General features: G+C 44.8%; 1 protein-coding gene across 3 annotated transcripts in view; it reads right to left on the bottom strand.

Annotated features, from left to right (window-relative positions):
- NCOA7 (nuclear receptor coactivator 7) overlaps positions 1-26,008 on the bottom strand; it is a 159,626-nt gene that overhangs the window by 91,212 nt on the left and 42,406 nt on the right. For all 3 annotated transcript variants that reach the window (XM_066605512.1, XM_066605511.1, XM_066605516.1), the window contains exon 3: positions 4,085-4,290. In XM_066605512.1, coding sequence (XP_066461609.1) covers positions 4,085-4,290 — 206 coding nt within the window. The remainder of the gene's footprint in view (positions 1-4,084; positions 4,291-26,008) is intronic.

Genomic DNA, 26,008 nt, shown 5'->3' with positions numbered 1-26,008 from the left:
GGCTCTATTGTGCGTAATATATGTCGCAATAGAACATGCTGCATTTTTTTGACGTGTGTATTATACGCAATAAAAAAACACTAGTGTGAATACATCAATGAAAATCAGTTGTAGTTTCATTGACTCGATTCACTGCGTATTACACTCACATACATTGCGCGGATTATAGGGGGTGAAATTACGTTCGTGTAAATGAGCCCTAAAGCCTTGTTCACATGAGCATTTTTTTGCGCGCACCTATGTGCGCACAAAAAACGCGTTCTATTAGAACCATTGGTTCCCATTGGAGTGTTCACATGTCTGTCTTTTGCAGGCGTGCGAATTCGCGCACCTGTAAAAGATAGTACATCTGCGCGCCGGGAAGGTCCGTGTTGCACTTAAATATTCCCCGCGGGGAGGTACCCTTATCAGTGAACACTGTGACAGCACTGTAAAGAACCCCCTTGCCCAACAGCTGTGGCAAAGGATAGCAATGTTCTCCCACTGAAAGCAATGGGATGCCGGCAACCACTGCAGGAAATCATCCCTAGCTTGTGTAAAAAAACATATATACTCATTTCTCCACTACTGTCGGGCTCGGCACGTCTAACCATGTGGCTCCCCTGCACTGTACTGAAGCTCTTTCAGCCGACAGGGATTTAAAATTCCCGCCTCCTGAAACGGCTGTGTCTGATTAGCTGAGCGCTCAGCCAATCAGAGGCAGCACGCAGACATTCATTGAATTGTGTGCCCGTTCAGACGGCCCAGGATACCTTCGAGCAGGGGAAGACAATTAAACCCTGCTAAACTGCCTCCCCTTTTCCGCCCCCTCGCCGGCTGTCAGCAAGGGGAGGGGACAGAATGGGGTGGGAACTAGTATGCTAAGCTCCCGCCCCCTTTCTGCCCCTTGTTGGGTGCCAGGAATGGGAGGGGCTTAGCAACTAGCTCGCACTCCCTCCCATTGCAAACAGCTGGCAAGGGGCAGAGAGGAGGAGGGAAGGGGTGGGAGTTTAGCAGATATGCTGCTAAACTCCCTCCCACCTCCCTTTTCCTGCAGCTCCCATAGGCTCCCATAGGAGTCTATGGAACCCGCCGTATTCTGGCCAGAAGATAGTTCCTGAACTATCTTTTCTGGTCAACATAAAAACGCCCGACCGGAATGCGGACTGTATGCACTATCTTTGCCGGCTGGACTTTTTTACGCCGCATCTGAACTGATGGAAAAACAAAAACCTCCGTCACTTCCATGGATACCAGGATAAAAATAGTATTTTATTTTGACGTCATGGATAAAACATCTTCCAAAAAACGTTTTTTTGCGCTTACATGTTTCAAGTTCTTTATAACATATTGTAAACCAATGCATCAGATGGGCAGTGTATATCGGCCAGCTGTAAAAGCGCGGCCGATATATGGTCGTGTGAAAGAGCCATTACTCTACTAATCTATACACCCTCTGTTAGGCCCCCTTCACATAGGGATTTGCGTGTTTGCGCATTTATGAGCACAGCGTTTTTGCAGAATGGGGGCTCGTTCACACTGCCATAGGCGCAACTACGCTCGTTAGCACAGAGCGTTGTTGCGCTTGAACGAGGGGTAGATTGCCCATTTCGACGGCAGTTCAAACTTTGCGTTTTGCAGGAAAAAAATCGCGGCATGTCCTATGTTTGGGTGTCCCCTCAGAATGCCTCACCCATTGTTTTCAATAGGGCCGGAAAAAAACAGTGCAGGGCATGCAAGATGCACGCGAGTGCAAGGCGGGGTCACTCATTGAAAACAATTGGAAACACCTGCCGGTTCTAAAAGCCGCACCAGAGGATCGCTACTTCCCAGAAGTTATGAAGGGGTTTTGTGGCACGTGTTTCCAGGAACGATATCAGCCTTGTTTCATGGGTACTATCATATGTAGCGGAAATGCTGCCACAAAGGAAGATTCCACAGTAAATCCTGCACCACTTGCATATAAAAAAATCCGCAGTTGATTTTAACAGCTACAGTCTTCCCTCGCAACTCCCAATATAACGCATCCCGTCACGTCACCCATGAGCACACATGTGAGCTTTAGTGAGCGCCGAGCTGCTGGTCAGGTGACTGGGAGGGGGCATCACCTGACCAGCGACTCATTAGAGTCTGCCAGGTGACATATGACGGGGCACGATGTATTTTCAGGTGAGGGGAGTGTTTTAGCTGATAACATCAACTGCAGATACGCAGCTGATACCGTTGGTGCAGATTAAAATGCTGTTTTCTATGCAGAAATGTTGCAGAATTTTCCACTGAGGAAATTCCACAGTATTTCTGCTACGTGGGGACGTACCCTGAGGCTGCCTTCACACAGGCAAGAAAACGCACTCAGCCAATCAGAGCCAGCACTCGAAGCACCAATCACGGCCATTTATTTGAATTACATCATTGAATGGCTGTGATTGATTCATCAAGCGCCGGGTCTGATTGGTTCATGAGCGCCAACTCAGACAATCAGAGCAATCTATTGCTGGAGGCAGTCACCAGCAATAGATGGTCTATCAGCACTGACAAGTACCCGGCAGCCTGTCAGGTTCTCTGAAGAACAGCGGCAAGGACCCAAAAGGCACCTGCTAGGTGAGTATTTTTTTTTTCAGCTTTCTTGGCTGCGTTTTCTTGGCTGTGCTGAAAACACAGCCAAACGCTGGCAAAATCCATGCCAGCTCTGCTGAAACTGCAGTAAACGTAGTGTTAAAAAACGCTTTGTTTCTGTTAATGCCTGTGTGAGGGAGGCCTTAGTTCATATTAAATTTATTTCGGCATTAAGAGCCAGTAAACAGTATTCCCTTTTGTATTCCAGGAGTCACAACTTTCTTATTTTTTTTAGCAATGTAGCTGTAGGATAACTTGTATTTGCAGGATGAGTTCTAGATTTTACAGGAAACAATTTTAGGCACATATTGAACAACTTTTAGTCAATTTTTTTTCCTGAAGCAATGGAAAAAAAGCAATTCCACCACTGTCTTTTGGGATTTGTTTTATGGCGTTCACTATGTGTTATAAATGTTATGTTAACTTTATTCTACGAGTCAGGACAATTATGACAAAATCAAATTTCTAGACATTTTATTCTGTTTTACTAGTTTTTGCTCAATAAATCCCCCCCCCCCTTCCTTTTTTCTTTTTTACAAAAGACCCTTTATGTGGTACTGAAATCCAGGACCAGAACATTTTTATTTTTCAGTCCATAAAGCTGTATGTTGGCTTGTTTTTTTGTGAGACAACTTGTAGTTTTTATTGTTACCATTTTGAGGTGTATATACAACATTTTAATAATTTTCTATTTCTGTTTTTGGAAAGTAAAATAACCAGAAAATGGGATTTAATTTTTATTTTTTTAAATGGAATTTATTTTGCTGGACAGGTTGTTATGGATGTGGCAATACCAATTATGTGTAGTATTTTTTGTTTTTATTTTTTCATTAATTAAAGCCTTGTGCAAGGTGAAAAAAGTTTTTATATATTTTTTTTGTAAAAACACTTAGATGCAATGGTCAGCAATGACTTCAGCATCTGTAGAGTTAAAGTCCTTATCATTTAACTCTTTTTCTGGGAGAAAAAACCCATATATGACAATCAGAGAGCAAATATATTCTCTCATTGATGGGGGTGGGTGAGGGGGGCGTAACATGAACCAAAATGGACAGGGAGATATACAGGGGGATCACAGATCTTCCCTGCTGCCTGCTGGTCCCCCTTCTACTCCCTCTCTCCTCTATACCACTGACTGCAGAGTCACAGCTGTAAATTCAGTATTCCTGACTCCACTTCAAACAACTGTAGCTCTTGTTCTGTAAGGGCTATCAACATGCTTTTAATCTTAGTTTTGACACCAAAAGCATGTTGGCAGCCCTTATTAAACCAAAGTTACAGATGTTAAAAGTAGAACACGCTCTGTTCACTCAAAACTGTAATTCCCTTTTACTGCAGAACGAACAGAGCTGGTCCTAAACTGTAGGGGTAGTGGTTGTATGGGGGAGAGGTTAAGGGGACACATGAGCTAATCAATTTACAGCATTTAAATACTAGGCTTATTAAAATGTGTTAAAAAATATACATGTGTGTCCATGGTCTTTCATACCTGTGCTGTGTCTTTTATTCTCACTACGACGAAGCTGTTTCCCTTGACCTCTTTTCTTTTTCTTTTCTTCATCAAGACTAAGAGCCTTCTCAGGGACTTGTCCAAGGATCACCTTCAAGCTCCCATCTTTGCTGAGTGCAGAGTCAGCATGTGAATTACTGGATGCCAGCTCTGGGTTTTGTTTTACAGTCTTTCGTTTTTTCAACCTAAAATAGTAGAAATAAAAAAAATGAATATTAAAATGCAGTAGATATAGAACAACCAGAGTAAATAGGAGGAAATATACTCACAAAAAAACCCTACTGTATATGGAGCCATCTGGCTGCCTGTTGACTACCGAGGGAGAATATCGGTAGAGATATTCCGCTGCGGCGGAGCAGGGGGGAGAACTGACAGTTCTCCGCAATCAGCCTGATCTAATAGATAGGCTCACTGCGGAAAATCGCAGCATGCCACGATTTGAATCCCGCGAGCGGTGAATCGCTATGATTCTCCGCTCGTGGACACCGGGCTGCGCTTTCCATAGTAAGCCTATGGAAAGCGTGTCCTGCGAGGTCCAAGGGCGATTTATCTCCGTAGATCTCGCAATGATAACTCGCTGTAGACAGCCAGCCTTAGGCGCCCAGGAGCAGGAGACGCAAACGAATCTCTGCCGGTCAGCCTAATCTAATAGATAGGCTGACCACGGAGAATCGTGAGCGATGAATCGCAATGATTCTCCGCTCGTAGAAAGGGGGCCGCCGCTTTCCATAGCAATGCTATGGACAGGGGGCCGTGGACAGGGGGCCTTAGGCTCTGTTCACGCAAGGTTACAGAGCATCCATCAAAGTTTCCATCACTTTTAACTACATAAACAGTATACAGCACTTACGGGTTTGCTGTGACTGTTACCTCTGCACCCAAGATCTGTCTTCTGAGAGCTACTACAGCTTATCTGTAGCAAGCTCCACTAAGCAGACTGTTTCCTATAGAACTGAATACACCTTTGTATCCATTTTCATACATGAGTATAAATATAAATAAATCAGGGATTGTCCTCAAGTGCTTTATATTGCAGGCACTATGCATGAGAATTTGAGCATTTCAATGGATGCTTCCAAATCAAGCAGTGAATGCACTGATACTCGATGTCATACAATACATGGCTGACATCAAGTGCCTGTAGCAATGAGAGTTTTAATGAAATTAGTTCTGCTTTTATGAAGCAATTTATGAAGCAATTTATGAATAACCTGTTTTATCTAACTGTAAGATCTCTGTGGCTAAAGATTGTGTTTTCTTTCTACTTTCCTATATGGAGACTCACTAAATACAAGTTTTTGGTGAAAGCATTCTAGAAGTTATAGTACACAGGAAATTTTTGTCTGACCCAAAAATTGTACAAGGACTTCCAATAAGTGGCATAGCAATAACGAATAATGCTTCAAAATAGGGGACAAAATGGAGCATAAAGATCAAAAGCTCCCATGTATCAAAATAATACATGACAAATTTATAACAGTCTTATATATAAAGGCAGTGCTGTAGATTTCTTCATCTTACACTATACTGTTATATAAGGTCTATTGCATATTATGCAAGATCATTCTTTAATTACACCCTGGACTGTTATAAGTTTGTCAGGTGCAATTTTGGGAGCTTTTGATTTTTATGCTCCAATTTTTTGCCCAATTTTAGAGCATTACTCGCTGTTTACTGCTGGTGTAGGTCATTACTAGTCTTGTGAGCATAATTCACTGTCTACTGCTGGTGTAGGTTATTACCCGTTTGAACTCTTTATGATACCCCTAATGAAACCCAACAGGGTAGAAGTGTGCTGAGCATATTCAAAAGAGTCTTGATTTTTGCATTTTCCTCCACCCACCATTTGTCCATTTTGTGGGTGTAGGTCTTTGTGTTCTTGTCATTGTTATATGTACTAACAGGGGCATAACTATAGAGGGTGCAGGGGATGCGGTTGCACCCGGGCCCAGGAGCCTTAGGGGGCCCATAAGGCCTCTCTTCTCCATATAGGGAACCCAATACTATGAGTAAAGCATTATAGTTGGGGGCCCTGTTACAGGTTTTGCATTGGGGCCCAGAAGCTTCAAGTTATGCCTCTGTGCAGCATGGTTTAGGTATGGGTACGGGTACAGATACAGATAGAGGGGGGGGGGGGCTGCTCACCTTTTGCATCAGGGCCCCTGAGCCTTTAGTTACGCCCCTGTGTACTAATATATATACACTCGGCTTGTGTGCTCTATTTTTAAACTTTCCCAATAAAGTTTGGTTTTATCTACCTTTTTTTCTCACTGAATATACCAACCTAAAAAAATCACAAAAAAAACTGTGTGAAGCAAGGGTCCTTTTAGATGGAGCAATTAGCTAAAGTAAAAGAGCACCAATTGATGAGATCAGCAGATGAATGAGGGCTTGTCCGTCCTTGTCTGAGGTGCTGAAGTGGAGGACAAAGAGGAGGAGGATTGACCATATACACACATCCACAGCTGTGTATTGGAAGGAAGGAGATCATTAAACAACTAACTATGCTGTCAGAAGATAACAATGCACATGGGCACAGAGAGACTGGGGGGAACAAAAGGGGATTATTACTGTTAGGAGGGACAAAGAAAGGCAATACACCTGTGGGGCACACAGTATGCATTATTAGGGGGACAGGAATAAGGGGATTTTTACTGTATTAGGAGCACAAAGGGGGCACCAATGTGGCATAAAGGGGGACACTATTCCTGAGTAGGAAGCACTGAAAGAGGTAAACATAAAAAGGACAATGGGGAGTTACAGTACAGAGATAAGTCATGTCTGAAATATTCATGGTGGTCTAGGACCGGACCGAGAAGAAAACTGAAAGTGAATAATGCTCATCGGAGAAGATATTATTAGTGCAATCACCAGAGGTTACTGCACTGTAGTCACTATCACTGTGTACAGCTGGTATCTGACTATTATTTAGTGACTGGATTACATAGAGGCGTACTACCATACAGTATTATTGTATCTTGACGCCGCCAGGAAGTCCTGTTGCAGCCAAGATTGACAGAGGGGGGTGACGCCCCCTGAATGTGATTGGCTACACATCTGGTTGGCCTGTAGGTCCTGGAAGGCCAATAAGGATTCCAAGCTGCAGACCAAAAGTGGGGACTGCCGCAGCATTAGGAGCAGTAGGCGGTCATCATGGAGCACAGAGGGGGAGGGCGGAACGCAGCTAACAGCCGGCTGCCGAGACGCAGCAGAGAGGCGCTGGCTGGCCAGCTGTCCTGGCGTGGACCACATGCGCAGCCAGTGGCAACACTGGTAGTGGTGAGTGGGGGAGCGCCCATCAGGGAGCACAGAGGCTGCGTCGGTTGCCGGGACGCTGTACTGAATCGGTAACATGGCAGCATTTACAGCTCATAATGTACGCTTAAGAAGACACTCTGTAACTAGGACCTTACACCCTTGGCCCTATCGGGAGCTAGGGATGTGTCAGGGGTGTTCCTCCTGTCAAACCACTAGCTTCCGGTGGCGTCAAGATACAATAATACCCTAGCATACATAGAGCTGAGACAGGGTGTTTAATTCTGCCGTTTTATAAGTTGTTCTGCAAACCCCTTGGGTCAGGGATGCAGTTAAACGTTATAGACAAACTGCAGTTATAAAGAGAAGTTTCACAGGGGGAACCCAAAAACCAACACTCTATATGGAATAAAAACTGAGATATGTGTTTAAAACAAGGACTTATCAAATACGTCCTTAGCCACTGAAGTGTACCTGTTGTTTCAGATAACTGTTCAGAATAAGCAATCATGTCCATGCGGAGTAGCACTGTTTCTGGACATTAAATGACTTGTTATATTGCATTTTTCTCTCTGCAGGCTCTAGCTCTAATTCTTTATTTTTGCTGATCTAGTGGCTATAGACTAACTGCTATTATGTCTGCCATACAGTGCACACACAAAGAAGAGATCCTACTTCCCTATCACTAATTCTCATATACAGTGAAAAAGCAGTAGCATGGAGGACATTATAAAGAGGTACTGAGCAGTGTAGATGTGATTCAAGTAGATGTGAGACAATAAGGCCGGCTGCATACGGGCATATTTGCATTGCGGAATCCGGAGCGGGCATCCGTCTCCGGATTCCGCAGCAAATAACATCTCTAGAATGAAATAGCAAATTACTTCTTCCTGCACACAAGCGGAAGCCAAATACGATTTTCCGCTCGCGGAGGAAAAATCGCAGGACGCTCTATTTTTGTGTAGTGTTTGCACAGACGGCTTACAGTGAAGTTAATGGAAGCCATCTGACCCATAGCCCTCCTGAAATTAACATTGCAGAAAGGTTTCGGGACCCGCGCCATCGCTAAGCGAAAATCTGTACTGTGCATGTCCGACAGCTCGACGGCCGCACCATCCACAGTACAGAAGAATTCAAGAATAGACAGGTACATGGAGTCACTGGTTGGGCACAGGGTTGGATTCCACTACGGGCTCCCGCATACGGAATCTGGCCTGGTCGTGTGCATTCACATCTGCATCAGAGATTCCTTTAGCAGCCCCAATCAAAGATGCTGGACAAAGTAGAGCATCATGCTGTGCTATGTAGTCCAGTGACATTCTGGAGAACTTGAGAGAAACACAGCACACACCATTATAGTTAGTGAGGTCTGCTGTTGTGTCTGTTGCTATTTACATATGAGGGATCTGGCACAAACATCACTTTCATTGTTCTGGTCATATTGCAGAGCAATGGAAATGAAGAACAGAAATGTGAATGAAGCCTTAGCTGCAACACCATCCATGTGTTTCTCTGTTTCTCTCTTATTTGACTCCTGCTCCCTCCTCCTCCCCTCTCCATAGAATTACAGAAGCAGCAAGTAATATAATCTCTTAGTGAGCTGAAATTCGGACTCATTTCTCAAAATGGATTTAGCAGTGAAATCAGAGTGAGTGGGAAAATCTGCAAGGGAGCCTAATTCGTGGGGAAAGAATCATGTTTCTCTAAGATGTAGTGTATTACAAAGTTTCTAAGCTTGTACTGATTTATTCAAGTTTATTGAAAGTACAGCGCCCATTTAACCTTTGGACCAGCTCTTGAAGTCTTTCTACATCCGGAACCGTTGATGTTTTGTATGTGGATATTAAAGGTTATGCATTAACAAACAGGTTATGACAGCATTGACTTGCTAGTGTACACGGCACTTTTATTTCTGTTGTTATACTAGTTTGGCATTGTTTAAACAGTGTCGTTTTTACCCTTTTAAGGCTGCCTGTCCACAGGCGTTGCAAAATCCTGTGGCGGTTCTCCAGGAGTAGGAGCCGGCAGACGGATCTGACAGATAGGCTCACCGCGGAGAATCGTGGCAATTTGCAGCATGCTGCGAATTGCCGTGCGCGAGCGGAGAATCGCTATGATTTTCCGCTCGTGGACAGGGGGGCTGCGCTTTCCATAGCAACGCTATGGAAAGTGTACACTGTGTTCCCTGCAGCCAGATTATTGCTGCGGGGAACGCAGTGAAAATTCGCCCGTAGACAGGAGCCCTTATTCGACTAAATCCTTAAAATCATAAGGATTAGCTGTCAACCTAATTTGTATGGGGCAGCTCAATGGGTGAATTAATAATTGGAAATGTTGGATTTCAACAGGCCCTATCTTTTTCTCAGGCGTTGCGATTTTTGGCGAGCAGTATCACGGCCACAGCGCGACCAAGGTCGCATGAATGAAAGGCAGCCATGACCAAGTCACGGCTGCATCTTCTGTTTATGCGCCCATTCAGATGGCCGAGTGCTGAGTGTATATATTTCACCCGGAATACGGTCGGGCAGAAGGGAGAGCTCCCTTCCCCTCACCGTCCCTTGCTGGCTATCTGCAATGGGAGGGGACGGGACATAGTTTTCTAAACTCCCGCTCTCTCTCCGCCACTTTCCATCTCTCTGCAATGTGATGGGGCAGGTGCTAGTGTGCTAATCTCACGCCCCGTCCCACCCCTTCCCTTTGCCAACAGTCGGTAAAGGGGGGAGAAGGGGAGGAAAGGGGAAGGGATTTTAGCAGAGATGCTGCTAAACTCCCTGCCAGCTCCCTTTTTTGGCAGCTCCCATAGTAGTCCATGAGATTGACTGCTGTATTTCGACCAGAAGATAGTTCCAAAGCTATCTTTTCGGGCCGGCATAAAAATGGCTGGCCAGAATGCGCACTGTATGCACAATCTTTTTTGGCCAGCCATTTTTACGTACCGCAAAAACGGCCATCAGAACCGAGGCATTGGAAACCATTGCATCAGATGGGCAGCGTATGTCGGCTGGCTGTGAAAACGCATCCGATATACGCTCGCATGAATGAAGCCTCAGAGATACGCTACTACCAGAGTTGTCAGTTATTGGGCATATGATCAGGTGAGGTGTAAAAAAAATAAAATACAACTTAAATAATGCTGTTAAAGTTCTGTCCGGCCTCTCTTTTCACCCATGAAGAGAACAGGAGAAACAAGGGGTAATGGGCACACTAGACAGAAGAAAATAGGCAGGAGAACAAAGTTCTGTCAATGTGTTTCAGCAGGGTACCAGTGCCTTTTTTCTGGCCTTTATTATAATGTAAAATGATAGACACATTTAAATAAACAGGGGCAGAGAGTGGGTGACATTATGGCAGTCATGTGATCATGTTAGATGACCGTCCCGCACCTTTAACTTACCTTTTAATATAGTTCAATTAAAAAGAAACCAAAATATAATGCATGGAACAATCATGACAAGAAAGTATTCCACAAACTATCTGCCGGAAAGTTACATCACCAGTAATATATGAAAGAAAAACAGAAGGAAGGAAAAGAGATAGAAGTGTAGAAAAATTAGAGCCATTAACAACAAGCAACATTAATTGGAAACTGATAGCAGCAGGGGGCAACCATTTTCCCGGCTGCAGGGGTAGTAATTGGACAATGAGGATCATACGAAGGGAGATAATAAAAAATATGAATTAAAGGGGTTGTCCCGCGGCAGCAAGTGGGTCTATACACTTCTGTATGGCCATAATAATGCACTTTGTAATATACATTGTGCATTAATTATGAGCCATACAGAAGTTATAAAAAGTTTTATACTTACCTGCTCTGTTGCTGGCGTCCTTGTCTCCATGGTGCCGACTAATTTTCGCCCTCCGATGACCAAATTAGCCGCGCTTGCGCAGTCCGGGTCTTCTCCTGTTCTCTATGGGGCTCCGTGTAGCTCCGTGTAGCTCCGCCCCGTCACGTGCCGATTCCAGCCAATCAGGAGGCTGGAATCGGCAATGGACCGCACAGAAGAGCTGCGGTCCACGGAGGAAGAGGATCCCGGCGGCCATCTTCACCGGTAAGTATAGAAGTCACCGGAACGCGGGGATTAAGGTAAGCGCTCCGGTAAGCTTTCTTTAGGTCCCTGCATCGGGGTTGTCTCGCGCCGAACGGGGGGGGGGGTTGAAAAAAAAAAAAACCCGTTTCGGCGCGGGACAACCCCTTTAATGAAAATGAATAGTGTAAAAATCCCATAAAACCTAATTAATTACCGAATGAATACGTTAATGGCCATAATTCTAAAATAGCAGTGGTAAAACCTCAAATACAGAAATGAAAATATAAAAAGAGGAAATACACATTTCCAAACATCCTCTTCTCTGCATATGAGACGGAGGCCCTGTCTGGGTAGGCTGCTGCTTTTGGGACAGTTTTCAGCTTGTTTCATTCTATTTTCAGGTACCATTATTCCCTTTTTTCATATTGAATATCACAGGTCTACACTATGGAGCACTGTTTTTTTGTTTTTTCTCTAGTTCTTTTCACCCATGTGTTGTTTGGGCAAGTAGTGGACACAATGCCTGAGAAATCTGATAACAGTGATTGTGTCTATGTGCCAAACAAAAGCAATTCCAAAGCCTTTTTGTTACCTGTAATATATTATTAAAACGGCTGTGCTCTACTACTTACAAGCTTGTTTTATCGTCTTGAGAATATATTGCTATTCTGTATTTATATTCAGAATGTATACAAGACCTCAACAGGCCTCACTGGGCCTCAGAGCTTTTAAGTGGAGAGAACATCTTATGCCTGCTACACCATTCTAATAGTTAATGGAAACCTGGCATGAAAGAACTAAAGCAGGTATGAAAAGTCTTACCCGATGGTTCACTACGATCATGGTAAAACTACATTTCAAATTCAGACTTCTATTTTTTTTTCAAAAAGCAATGCATTATGGGAGCTCAGATGGCAGTTATGCAGTTGCAACAAAGCTGTTAGTTCAAAGGAAACAGAACTAAATGGATGATTCGGTTGTAAACTGCAATTTTGGCGCTCTTTAATCCTGTACTCCTGGTCTTGTAAAATTCCACATTGTATAACAATTAAATACTTGATTATCGGACTTTCAGGATTATTAGATGCCAATCAGATACTAAAAAAACTCACTGTACAAATAATCATATTGGAATTAATGCAGTAGAAACTAAGGATTTATGATAATACAGATAGTCCCCGACTTGCGAACGGGTTCCGTTCCGGGAGCCCGTTCGCAAGTCCGTTTTGTTCGCAAGTCGAACAAATGGTTGTATGGAGGGGATCGCGGGTGGATCCCGCTCCATACAACGTCGGGAGCCGGCTGTTCTTACAGTGGGCACCCGGCGGCAGCAGTTCCGACGAGCCGTGGCGCTTGTCGGAACTGTTAACACTTTAAATACCGCTCTGACAGCGGTATTTAAAGTGTTAACAGTTCTGACGAGCGGCGCGGCTCGTCGGAACTGCTGCCGCCGGGTGCCCGCTGTAAGAAACAGCCTGCACCCGACATTCAGGGAGCCCGTACAGCGTCCCACGATGAGATCGCGGGACGCTGTGTGGTTGCTAGGCAGCCGGGGACCTCCTGAAAGGCCCCAGGGCTGCCTATGCAGAGTGCCTATCAAGCGCACGGCTTGCTAGGCGCTCTGCATAGACAGCCCTAGGGCCTTTCAGTAGGTCCCCGGCTGCCTAGCAACCGCGATGTGACCGGACAGGCTTCTATCAGGCTTGATAGAAGCCTCTCCGGTCCCTGCACAGCATGATGTAATGCCATAGCATTACACCATATTGTGCAGGACAGATAGTTCGTATCTAGCGAAATTCGTAACTCGAATGTTCGCAAGTCGGGGACTATCTGTATTTATAGAAGCATTGCACTAGTTTTCTAGCATGAAAAACATTTTTTTTTTGCAGGATTTTTAATTTTATGTCACACTCAACACTTTTCCTGAAAAATAGTGGGCTTGGAAGAAGGAGGCATGACAGATTTACTATAATTTATGCCAGAAAGTGTCGTAAGGCACTAGAAGTGGCTGTTGCGAATTGTACCGTGAATTCATTGACTTTATTTACAATGCCAGGTCATAGAATCATAGAATGGAAGAGTTGGACCACCTCTTCCAACCCCCTGCTCAGTACAGGATTCACTAAATCATCCCAGACAGATATCTGTTCAGTCTCTGTTTGAACCCTTCCATTGAAGGAGAGCTCACCACCTCCCGTGGTAACCTGTTCCACTCATTGATTACCCTCACTGTCAGAAAGTCTTTTCTTATATCTAAATTATACAGGGCTACACACCCATCTTTTCTTGTGGAGCTTACCCCCCCCCCCCCCCCTTCTAAGATGTGTCAAACATATTAAGAAGCTTGAGCCTCTAGCAAGTCCCGGGTTAAAATCAACATGTGAACCGCCGGTCTTAATACATACCCCCAAACCAGTGATGGCAAACCTTTTAAAGACTACGGCCCCTGCCAGTTTTCACTAACATGGTGAGCGGCAGACGGCGTCACGTGCCTGCAGGAAGGGCTCTGTCTGTCGCCTCTGGCACGCGTGCCATAGGTTCGCCACCACTGCCCTAAACCTTTTACTATGTGGCAATAATATGTACAGTAGACTTAAGATGCAGCATGGTGGCTCAGTGGTTAGACAGTTGTCTTGCAGCACTGGGGTTCTGGGTTCAAGTCTGACTAAGGACAAGATAATAATAATCTGTATTTGTATAGTGCCAACTTATTCCGTTAGCTCTCATCTGTATGCTCTCCCTTTGTTTGTGTGGGTTTCCTGCCACACTCTAAAACACACTAATAGATGAATTTAACAAATATGATATACAGTGCTGTTACATAAATGAGTAAATGAAATTTATTTCCAAATTAATGATTGACCAGCTGCTACCAATGATTACAATGTATCATAAACTGGAGAAAACATTTTAGGGCTATTTCCCACCAGCGTATATTGGCCACCATTTTCACAGATTCCAATGCATCAGATCACATGGCCGTATTCCCGTGACGTAAAAGCGCCCGGCCAGGCCAATATACCGCCAAGCGGTTTTACATGGGGCCCAAAAGATAGTCCTGGAACTATATTTCCGTCCGGAATACATCTGCCGCTGCATGTACTCCTATGGGAGCCAATGACAGTTGCCGGAGAAGGGAGGTGCTGACCTCCTCTCTCCTCCCCTCCGGCTGATTACAATGGGAGGGGGCAGGACAGGGGCAGAGCTAAGTGCCCGTCCCCTCCCTGTCTCTTGTCTGCAGCCAGCAATGGGGGGAGGCAGGATGGGGCAGAGCTAAGCTAAACCCCCTCCCATTGCAATCAGCCAGAGGGGAGGAGAGAGGAGGTCAGCAGGTGAGGGAAGGGACAACGGCATGGCGGCTTCGGCGTATATGCGCCGGGGTCCATGCTGTCTGAACAGGCGTACAAACGTTAGATTTGTGCGCCCGTTCACAAGTTTTTACTCCTCACATTGTAGCATATATCGTCCGGCCATGAAAAAGACGCTGATATACGCTCGTGTCTTAAAGAGCCCTGAGGCTTCTAAAAGGAAAATCCAGAACTAATGACCAAACTAAATTGCTGCATAAATGATAACTGTTATCTTTATGCTTCTAATTAGATTTTATTAAATTAGATATGGGACTTTATGTCTTTAGAAAGTCAAAACAATCTCACATATGTTCTAGAGACAAAATCAGTTTCAATTACTAGAAAGTCAAACACACCACAGCTTTTTCCTCTGTCATTTGGTTTTGAAAAATCCAAAATCAACAGGGAAGGCCAAATAAAGCCTAATCCCAATGCACACAGAGAATACATTGTTTTGATCACTGTGTTAGGCCAGAATCTGTCAGGCTGTATGTGAGCCATCTGTCCAGTGTGTTTGTGTCCATCTCATGCTTTTTTTAACTTCTCCCATATCAACATTGTGGGGCGGGGGGGGGGGGGGAAGGTTGGGTTGGAATAGTCTGTTCTGTTTTGGTTTTTACTTCCTCTGGATTAAAATTGGGACGAAAATAGGCTGAACTAGATGGACATATGTCTTTTTTTGGCATAACATACTATGTTCCAACTATATGTTGTGTGCCAGAGATAATTATCTTATCGAGTAGCTGGGATATTACACGCATGAACATTTACAAGTGATGGTAGTAAATGAAGTGCTGAGGCAATCGTTGTACGCCAGCATCTCCTATGGTCACTTGTAAATTCTGTCAGCACATGCACATTTTTCTACATAAGAATTCAGGGAGAGGAGGTTGTATACTTACTGTGGTTAACTTTTGAGATGTGCCATGTGTGTACTGGGTATTAGTTTTTTTTGACACCACCGAAAGCTAGGGGTTTGACAGGAGGAACGCCCCTCTCACACCCCTGACTCCAGATAAGGTAAAGGCACAAAGGTCCTAGCTGCAAACTGCACATTGATAAATGCAGCCTTAGGCTGACGGTTACTTTGATTCTTAGCCTTACATTATGACCACTGTTACATGGCAGCATTCACATATAATAATGTAAGGCTAAGAACCAAAGTAACCATGAGGCTAAGGCTGCAGCACCCATTAATCAATGTGCAGTGTACAGCAATCAGTGTAAGCGCACCGTCCCTTCCCGGCTGCCGGCCGGCTGAGTGCTGCATTCTGCCAGCTCTTGCAGCCTCTGTGCTGGTTGATGGTTGCTCCCCCCGATGTTGGCGCTGGCCGTGCATGTGGTTCGCTTCTGTCGGGAGAGCCTGTCGGCTGGCGCCTCTGTGTTGTCTCCTGGCTCAGCGCTCCCAATGTGGTCCGGCGCCGTGGGAGACAGCCATCCGGCGCTTATGTCTACTGGGTGCTGGCTGTTACATTTTTTTCGGCCGCCTCGGTCCTGATGAGCTCTCACCGCTCCTAAGGCAGCGGACCTCCGCAGCTACGATTCGTTACTGCCTTCCAGGACCTCCAGGATGAGTGCATGTGCAGCCAATCACTTTCAGGGGGCGTCACCCCCTGTCAATCTTGACTCTACCAGGACTTCCTGGTGGTGTCAAGATACCCTAATACCTGTGTACTGTACATGAGGAATAACACTAAAGTATTTCTGGCTATTATCTGACTTGCATCCTGTATTTTCCCCTCTGTAGGCTGTACATCTGATTCTCAATTACCTCAGAAATGGCAGGAGGAGCTTAGCTGCTGTACTGTGTGCTGTTTTCTATAGAATATACAAAGAGAACTGTATATCCAGTTCTTTAAAAGTCTACAACACAGAAATAAAATCATGTTGTAGGGCAATTTATAGCAAGATTGAGCAGTGGAGATGTGATTTCTGTAACAAAATCTCAGTAAATGAAATGTGCTTATGAGAACAAACCCATTGAAATGGGTTCTATTCTCTTCGTTTAGCGTGTGCAGATTTTGCGTGTGCAAACATGGCCATCTGAGGGAGCCCTAAGCGTTACGGAAACAACATAGCTCAGCTAAGCTCATCTGTTTCTATCATCCCAGGCACCTTGTAAACAGCAGTGCTTCCATCTTGGCTATGTTTAGCCAAGATGAGAACACCCCTTTAAGTAACACACTCATGCTATGTGGCTTTTAGACAAAAAAGTTGCCCTAGATGGTGTATTTCTCTATGATCCTTGTGTGCACCCTTATCTATGCATCTGCCAGTGCTTGCCAACACCCAGGACAATTACGTGTTGAAAAAATTATCATGCTTATAGTAGCATGTCATGTCTTTATCAATACCAATGAGAACATTTCCTGACACTATTGAAATAAGATGCAGAAATGTCAAAACAAGCAAAGGAACGATTATTTCTGGGACAACCTGTCATATCATCCCGTGGTAAATCTCACTTAGGGCTCTTTTAGACGAGCGTATATCCAGCGGCCGTTTTCACGGCCGCCTGATATATGCTACCATCTGATGCATTGGATTCCAATGCATCAGTTAAGATAGGCGTATTCCCGTGACATAAAAGTGCCCGGCTGGCAAATATAGCGCTGGGCGCTTTTAGGCCAGGCACGAAAAATAGTCCTGGAACTATCTTTCTCGCTGGAATACGTGGGTGGCTGCAGAGACTCCTATGGGAGCCTATGACAGCTGTCGGAGAGGAGAGGTGTGAGGGAGTTTAGCAGCATGACTGCTAATATCCCTCCCCCTTCTCTTCTCCTTTTCGCCCCTTGCTGGCTGTTTGCAATGGGAGGGGACAGGATGGGGGTGGAGCTAGTTGCTAAGCCCCCACCCCATCCCACCCACTCCCATTGCTGGCTGCCGACAAGGGGCGGAGAGGGGGCAGAAACTTAGCACGCTAGTTCCCGCCCCATCCCGCCTCCTCCCCTTGCCGAGAGACAGCTAGGGGGAGGGAAGGGGGAGACAACTTAGCAAAGTTAAACTGTCTTTTCCCGCCCGATGGCATTGCGGGCTCGGCATATATGAGCTGGGCTCGGGCTGTCTGAATGGGCGCAAGAACGTTAGATTTGTGTGCCTAGTCATGTATTTTTACGTCGCCGGTGGGTTAACGTAAAAACTCTGACACCCGTGTGAAAGAGCCTTTAGATATGTTGATTTTGGTAATGGAGGATCTTTCTGCTACATGTGAAAGCACTGTTAGATTTCTTTAATAATTTGCCTGTACTAACGAGTGCTGACCAACAATGAGCCAGCCTTTATACATGGGGAGATGGGCAGCCGACCAGTGAGCACTTGCTCACATAAACGAGCAGATCAACTGACAAAAGAGAGTTGGCTAGTTTGTTGGCTGATCATTTACACAGAACAATTACACTGTGCGACAAATTTTTAAAACATTTTCATAACAGAAAGTAATTGATATGTTTCTGTAAAAGTAAAGCCCCCTGATTCCACTGGTAAAAGTGAATATTAGCAGCACGTCTCACTTTCAAGTTAGGAACCATTTCCGTTTTTTAAGATAACAGTTTGGACACGCCGTAATATTACTAATCGACTGCTTTTGGTGGAAAATTACACTTGGATTTTGACTTCCTCCTGTAAGAAACATTACTTTCCCTCGTACTTCCCTTTGTAACAGTCTTCAGTGACTAAGTTATCTTGCGTGCATAATACAAAGTGATTAGAACCCATTGAGTTCAATAGGTTCATTCACACGGGCATATTTTTTCGCGCAATGTACAATGTTGTTGGGGCGTATTACACACTGCAATAAGCCATTGAAGGGAATAGGCGGGCACAAATACGCAGTGAGCCTGTCCTCGTTACTTTTTGCATGCACAAATATGCAGTGTATTTATGCACTTAAAAACACACCAGAATAAGCGAAAAACATGAGCGATTTTTTGTCATGCAAATACATATCACATTTGCATGACTGAAATGCACTTACGTTTATGGGAATGCGCCCCAATGGTGACCCCCTATAATAGCCCCAGTGGTAATGGTGACCTCCATAGTGGCCTCAGTAGTAATAGTGGCCCCAGTAGTAACAGTGTCCCCTATATTGACCTAAGTAGTAATAGTGACCACCATAGTAGTCCCAGAGATGCTGCCCAGCCAGAGGCCAATAGCATGCCTTCCATAGGATCAGGAATAGGTAATCTGGTGTCATGAGGCACAGGTTTTATTGCAGAAGGATACAGAATTTAAATTTTTCTGTTTACTGGAGAAACCTTTGGTATTTGTCATGCAGAAATAACAGTCAGTAGGGCGGCCTCTTTGTTCTCGCCATACCATTGGAGGTATTAGTATATCTTGACGCCACCAGGAACTCCTGGTGGAGTCAAGATTGACAGGGGGTTATGCCCCCTGATGCTGATTGGCTGCACAGCAGGCTGGAAAACTAGGTCCTGGAAGGACACTATAAAGCAGTGGTAACATTAAAGGCATGGTGCAACATTAAATGCATGGTGGCCATGGTGCAAACGGACAAACACTAATACGTTCATCTCTGCCGGCGGCCCTGTCAGCTCAGTGGCCTCAGCTCCCCCACTGACATTTTGGCTGCCGCTGCGAGTGTCAGCTCTGCACCCCGCACTCGCCCACTAAAATTAGCCGCCCTCACCGCCGCAGGGACAGTGAGATGTTTGGCTCGCGCTCCCCCACTGACAGCTGTCGGCCTAATTGCTTCAGGTTGGTCACAGGGAAAGCGGCTTTTCTGCGATTTCTCCCATCCCCCTACCGTCCTGACCGCTGCGTACTTTCCGCCGGCGGTGTCTGTATTGGGCGGCGACTGTGAGCTGTGTTGCAGGCGCTGGCTGTCCGTGCCGGCCGGTGGGTCACAGCTGTGTTGCGGGCGGCGGCTGTCAGCTCCGTTGTGCCCGGCACCTCGCCTCCATGCGGCCTATGTGCCGCAAAACGTGTGCACTGACAGGGGGCCTTTGGGGCGCCATGGGGGAAACTACTTGCAGCTGTGGCTGGATCCCCGGCGGCCGGTGTATCCCTTTTCTATCCTTTCTTTGGTAGCCTTCCAGCACCTAGTGCCCAAGACGCTGTGCAGCCAATCAGCTCCAGGGGACGTGACCCCTCCTGTCAATCTGGACTCCACCAGCAATTGCTGGTGGCGTCAAGATACACTAATACCACCATTGGAATGGCGAATGGCATTCTACCCTTTCCTTTCAGCCACTGTGTGAGATGAGTGTTACATGACGCACAGATGATGTGCGCTGCAAAAATACCTGGGAGTGGTAAGTATATAGTGATTTGGTCTGGGGTTTGAGTGATTTTTTGGGTGTGACTGTTGTGTCTGAATTCATTTTCAGGTCTAGCCTGCCCTCTGAATGAATTAAGGGGGCTGGTGTCTGAATTAAAATAGGCTACTACAGAAGCGCATTTTTTTTGTCACTCCCCCTTCAAGAAAAAAAATTGAATAAAAAGTGATGAAAAAGTTTTATATACCCAATATGGCACCACTAGAAACTACAGTTTGCCCAGCAAAAACAAGCCCTCACACTGAAGACAGAAAAAACATTTATGGGGTCAGAAGATGACAACAGAATGGAATTTTTTAAAAAGGTATTCTATTTTTTTAAGTTGTACAACATAAAAAAAAACTATAAAATTTTGGTATTGCCATAATCATACTGACCCACAGAATAATGATAACATGGTATCATTACTGTAGGTGTACGCTGTGAAAATCCCCACAACGTGACAAAACTGCGCTTTTCTGCAATTCACGGCACTTAGAAATATTTCCAATATATTATGTGGTACAATAAATGGTACCATTGAAAAGTAGAACTCATTCCACAAGAAAAATGTCCTCATGTGCTTATGTCATTGGGAAAATACGTTATGGTTTTTTGAAAGTGGGAATGGAAAAATGGAAATCAAAAAACGAAACGGGGCTGCAATATGAAGGGTTTAGTAAAAGAAGAAAAATGACATGACCCCTATCACCTCACATTACTGCAACGCAAAAGATACTTTGCTTGTATATACAATACATGGGTTTTTTCAAGTGATTTTACCTATACATTTCCCGTTATCATTCAGGTCTGTTAATGTCACACAAATCACTATGAATATAGTGAAATTGAAATTCATGAATCTACACAAAAACAGGCTAAAGAGGTAAGCAGCAGAAAATGCAACAACTTGCAAGATATGACCATATTTTTTTAAAATAAAAGCCTATGAAAAAAACTGCTCACTGCATAATTTTTCATCAGCACTGCTACAGAAAATAAAGGTCTTATTTACACATTGCAGTATTTGAGGCTGAAAAGAAACACCAAAACTGCACTTTGGAAACAAGACCATAACAGATTAGGACACAGTCTAACATCATCTTCAGCCTTGTATGGGACATCCTGGCAGCCTGACAGTATGAGGATCTGACTTTATTGAAAACCATTCCAAAACATTTTAGGCCAGCTGCACACAGCCGGATTTGCATTGCAGAATTTGGAGTGGGCGTCCGCCTCCGGACTCCGCAGCAAATACCTGCCATAGGATGCTATGGAAAAGCGATTTTTCTTGCCCATGAGCGGAAATCAATTGCGATCGAATCGCAGCGGGCGGCGGATTCTGTGTGGATGGCTTTGACGGCGCGCCATTATTGTACTGCGCATGTGAGCTAGCCAAGACATCCGCAATACAGATAAGAAGACTGCGGACAGGTACGCGGGGGTCACCGGCCAGGCACACGGTCGGATTCCGCTGGGGAAGCCCGCATGCGGAATCCGACCCGGTCATGTGCAGACGGCCTTAGAATGTTTAATGACTGGACCCCTAAACATTGAAGTTGAGCATTGTGGAATCAGGGGGGACATGCTAGAAGAATATTAGCTCAGAGGGATTGTGAGGCTTGGGATGATGGTCAGAGGGATTGAATGAACAGATTAGTTTTCTTCCCTTTCTATATGGGTTTCTCTCTTTTCCCAAGTCTCACTTTTAAGTGGTTTTAATTTATAGATTTCTGCTTACAGTTTGTGGCTACCTTATTCCTCTGACTCTGTGCTCATCTCCATGTGTCCTTGCAATATCCATTTGGGAAATGGATTTGTGATGTTATTGGCTGCTGCTCTTCTGCCCTGCTTACTCTAATGAGCTTGTGCGACTTAGTGATTGGACTTGTGTTGTTTACCTGATGGTTGCCAAGATTTCTTGATTTTGAATTTTTCATGATTTTTTTTCACATGCACTTATGCATATAATCATGAATTTTTATTTCTATGGTGGACCGTTGCGTTTACGGATGTATAGCACTCTGTGGACTCTATCCATTTCCAACCTATCGATTGAAATGCTGGGGCAGTGCTCTTGGAACAAGGGCATCACAATCAATTGCAATTCTTTAATTGAAGGAGACCTCGGATACGCAGGTTGCCTCTGTGAGCTCTGTTTTCTGCATCCTCCAGTTTACTATAAGGAAATTGTATTTCATCATAGAGCTATTCTACCTCCAGTACTGTAGTGATGTTGTCCATTAGTTCTTCCGATGTACGTTGACCTAGGTCACGGATAACCTTGGTAAGTTTGATGGTAATATCAGCTGAGGTTTTAGATAGTTCTTTTTGTAATAATACTTGTATTTGAGGTAGAAGCAGATTTGAGTGGGAAGCAGCTATAGTTTCCATAGGGTTAGGGCTTGCTGGATTTGAGTCTAGGGAAGGAGAAGGATATCCATTTGGTGAGTGAGAAAAGTCGTCCTGAGGGACAGGTGCCGGCAGCATTTAGGTAGCTGCTTAACTTTGGAATGGGAGCTCCGGCGGTGTTGTTATGATTTGAGTAGGGAGAGGCTCATGATTATTATACTGTAATTTATCAATCAGGAGAATAGGAGGAAATAGGGTTAGAGAAAAGGTCCCTTCAAGGAGATGGCCTCTTCAAGGCACTCAGTGTGGGCACGACCTCACTGAGGTTCAATAGTCTTGTGCAAGTCGTTGAGTCATCCGCACTGTGCCCTTAAGTAGTAGGTAATAAATTTATTAGCCTTTGTTCATCAGGCAATATTTATAGTTAGTGCACCATTATACTGCATCTTGCCAGTAGATGGCAGCTGAGTATGCGTGCTGCAGTGTGGTATAATTTAGGAAGTCTCCTTTCTGTGAAAATTGGGGCACTCATCCCCTATATTTTATGAAGAAATGTGAGTGCTTAGGAAACTTGATCTCCTTCTGGGAGGGACTGTAAAAATTAGAGTTTTGCTCAGAATCAGGTCCATGAGTGGCAGGCATGTGCTTCTCCTGTTTCTGTTACTGTCTTTAAAGAAGATGAGTTATTAAAGGGGGAGGGGGCATCCTGTTGGCCTTGTGGTTAATGCACAATATGAATCCTAGCCCCCTTTGGTCACCAACCTGCAGTCTCACTTGAGAGGTATAGACACCAGTCCTCAGTAGTACCAAGTGGCTAACTCACTCGTCACAACTGTCTTGATATTCCCTGGTGCTGCTACCTACTGGAGGTTGTCAGGCCACTGATAGTTGCTGTCATGGGAGGTGGTGTGCAAGAGCCCTTACATCCGTGAGAAGATGACAGCTGCAGAATTTTCCAACTTGCAAATGAGACCATTCCACAGCAAGAGTCTGCGTGTCTCTGAAGATCAACGAGACATGCCACTGGCCTGATGGAGAGCCTAAGAGAGTAGGAGGGGTCCTGATGGCTAAGGCCCACAGACTGGTGCTGAGAGATGAAGGGCAGGCCCAGAGAATGTCACCTACAGCAGCAGCAGTGAACCCAACATGGCATCCACCTCCGCTTGAGTTGTAGCAGGGCTTCCTCAGTATCGGAGTACGGACTGAAGTTCCTGACACTAGCTCTGCCTTCCATGGGAGTTGGGGAGTGTGAGTGACTACAGTAGATGATACTACTGTGTGCTCAATGTCCGCAAATAGAGAGTGTCAGGTCAGGCGAGTCCAGGCCTTTAGCTGGTAAGAAGGCCGTGGCAGACTGCGATGGATACACATGCCCCAGCGATGCCAATCGCCCTTCAAAATATTCCACTCCTCCTTATGATTTACTTATCACAGGGTTAGGAGTGTGTCTGAGTCCAGAATTTTGCAGGACAAAAGGAGATAAGTAGGATCTGCCCAGAGCTCCTCTAACATGCATCTGCTCCTTAAAGGGGTTGTCCCGCGGCAGCAAGTGGGTCTATACACTTATGTATGGCCATATTAATGCACTTTGTAATGTACATTGTGCATTAATTATGAGCCATACAGAAGTTATAAGAAGTTTTTCACTTACCTGCTCCGTTGCTAGCGTCCTCGTTTCCATGGAGCCCGTCTAATTTTCGGCGTCTAATGGCCAAATTAGACGCGCTTGCGCAGTCCGGTCTTCTTCTTTTCTCAATGGGGCCGCTCGTGCAGGATGCCGGCTCCGTGTAGCTCCGCCCCGTCACGTGCCGATTCCAGCCAATCAGGAGGCTGGAATCGGCAATGGACCGCACAGAAGCCCTGCGGTCCACCGAGGGAGAAGATCCCGGCGGCCATCTTCAGCAGGTAAGTAAGAAGTCACCGGAGCGCGGGGATTCAGGTAAGCGCTGTGCGGTGTTCTTTTTTAACCCCTGCATCGGGGTTGTCTCGCGCCGAACGGGGGGGGGGGGTTGAAAGAAAAAAAAAAACGTTTCGGCGCGGGACAACCCCTTTAAGGTGATCAAGCTACGCCCCCTATAATCATGAATATTTATATTACAATAAATTAGTATTTATTTACACACACTCCATTTTTTTGTCTTCCACTGTTTTCACATTTTTAGGCTGGCTATACTCCTCTCATTTGGACATGCGCAATACAGATTTTTTATTTTAAATCCCTGCTTTTTCTGCAGCATCGCCTAGCGATGATGCGGAATCCGCGATCTTTCCACAATATCAATTGCGTAAAGGCTGAAGGTTAGACGGCTTCCATTGACTTCAATGGAAGCCGTCCACGCAGCATCTGCCTAAAAATAGAAAATACTGCGATTTTTTTCCCCCTCTGTAAGCGGAAAATCGCAATTGATTTCTGCTCTTGTGCAGGAAAAAACGCTTTTCCATAGAATGCTATAGAAGGTATTTGCTGCGGAAGCTGGAGGTGGACACCCACTCTGGAATCTGCAATGCAAATATGCTTGTGTGCAGGCGGCCTAAGGCTATATTGCTATTCTGGTGTTAGTGATTTCTATATTAATTATGTGTTGCTAACATGTATCTCAGTTTACACTTATTTTGTTTTTATTGTGTGATGTTATTTATGTGTATTTATTTTAATATATATATATATTCCTGTTATTTTTGTGCCTATTCATATTAGTGATACTTTGTTTATTGATTGTGGCAGACTGTGTGCATGCGCTGGATCACGGCTGTGGGGTGTAGGCTGCGCAGCCTCACACAGCGTGGGACTCATTACAGTCTGTGCTTGCGCTGATCGCTGAGTGCCATGTGTTCCTCCTTCCGGGCATTCCTGTGCATGCGCTGCTTTGTTTGCAATTCCGTCCTAATTAATCACATGGTGATTCAGAGTGGTATATTAAGGGGAGGGGAGGAAGTGTTGGTACATCACCCCTTGTGGAAGGAAACAAAACACGTGTTGGGGTGTTTCCCTGATTCATATGTATCCTATATATGTGTACTTGTGCTATTTGGATGCATTTACTTTATGGCATCTCTATATTTTAGTACATATTATTCCCCTAGCACATGGCTTATTTATATATGTAGGTCCATACATGACATATTGCTGAGACTTGTTGCACACTATTTAGATATTATGTAAATGTATGAGATACCATTACTATTTATGGTGCATTACTCATCTTTTAGCAAAAGTTTTCGTAATACTGTATACCTACTGGATTTGGGATTTATTAGCCACCTTATGCATTGTGTTATGTGCTTTTAATATATTTAATAAAGTATTTTTAATTTTGGATGGTGTTGTACTCCTTTTTTTTTTCTGGTGTAACAATTTCCTATGGATGTAATATTGTGGCACGTTAGGCTCTATATTATAGATTTAACGCATAGACTTTGCAGGAGTTTACTAAGGCAAACTTAGATCACTATAGGAGTATTTCGTAAAATAATTTGGCATAAACCTGCAGAGTTCGAGTGTTACTTTAGTTTCACAAACACTAAAATGCATGTTCTATAAGCCGGGCTAGGGAGGCCCTTACCCTGTTTTCACTTGGGCAGAGGTAAATAACTATTTCGCTTTCCACCAGAATACTAAAGTGACTGACTGGTTTTCAAGAT

Source organism: Eleutherodactylus coqui, chromosome 1 (genome assembly GCF_035609145.1).
Source record: "Eleutherodactylus coqui strain aEleCoq1 chromosome 1, aEleCoq1.hap1, whole genome shotgun sequence".
In the NCBI taxonomy this organism is placed as follows: domain Eukaryota; kingdom Metazoa; phylum Chordata; class Amphibia; order Anura; family Eleutherodactylidae; genus Eleutherodactylus; species Eleutherodactylus coqui.
Note: the sequence above shows the minus strand (reverse complement) of the source record. Positions and strands in the feature narration are given on the sequence as shown.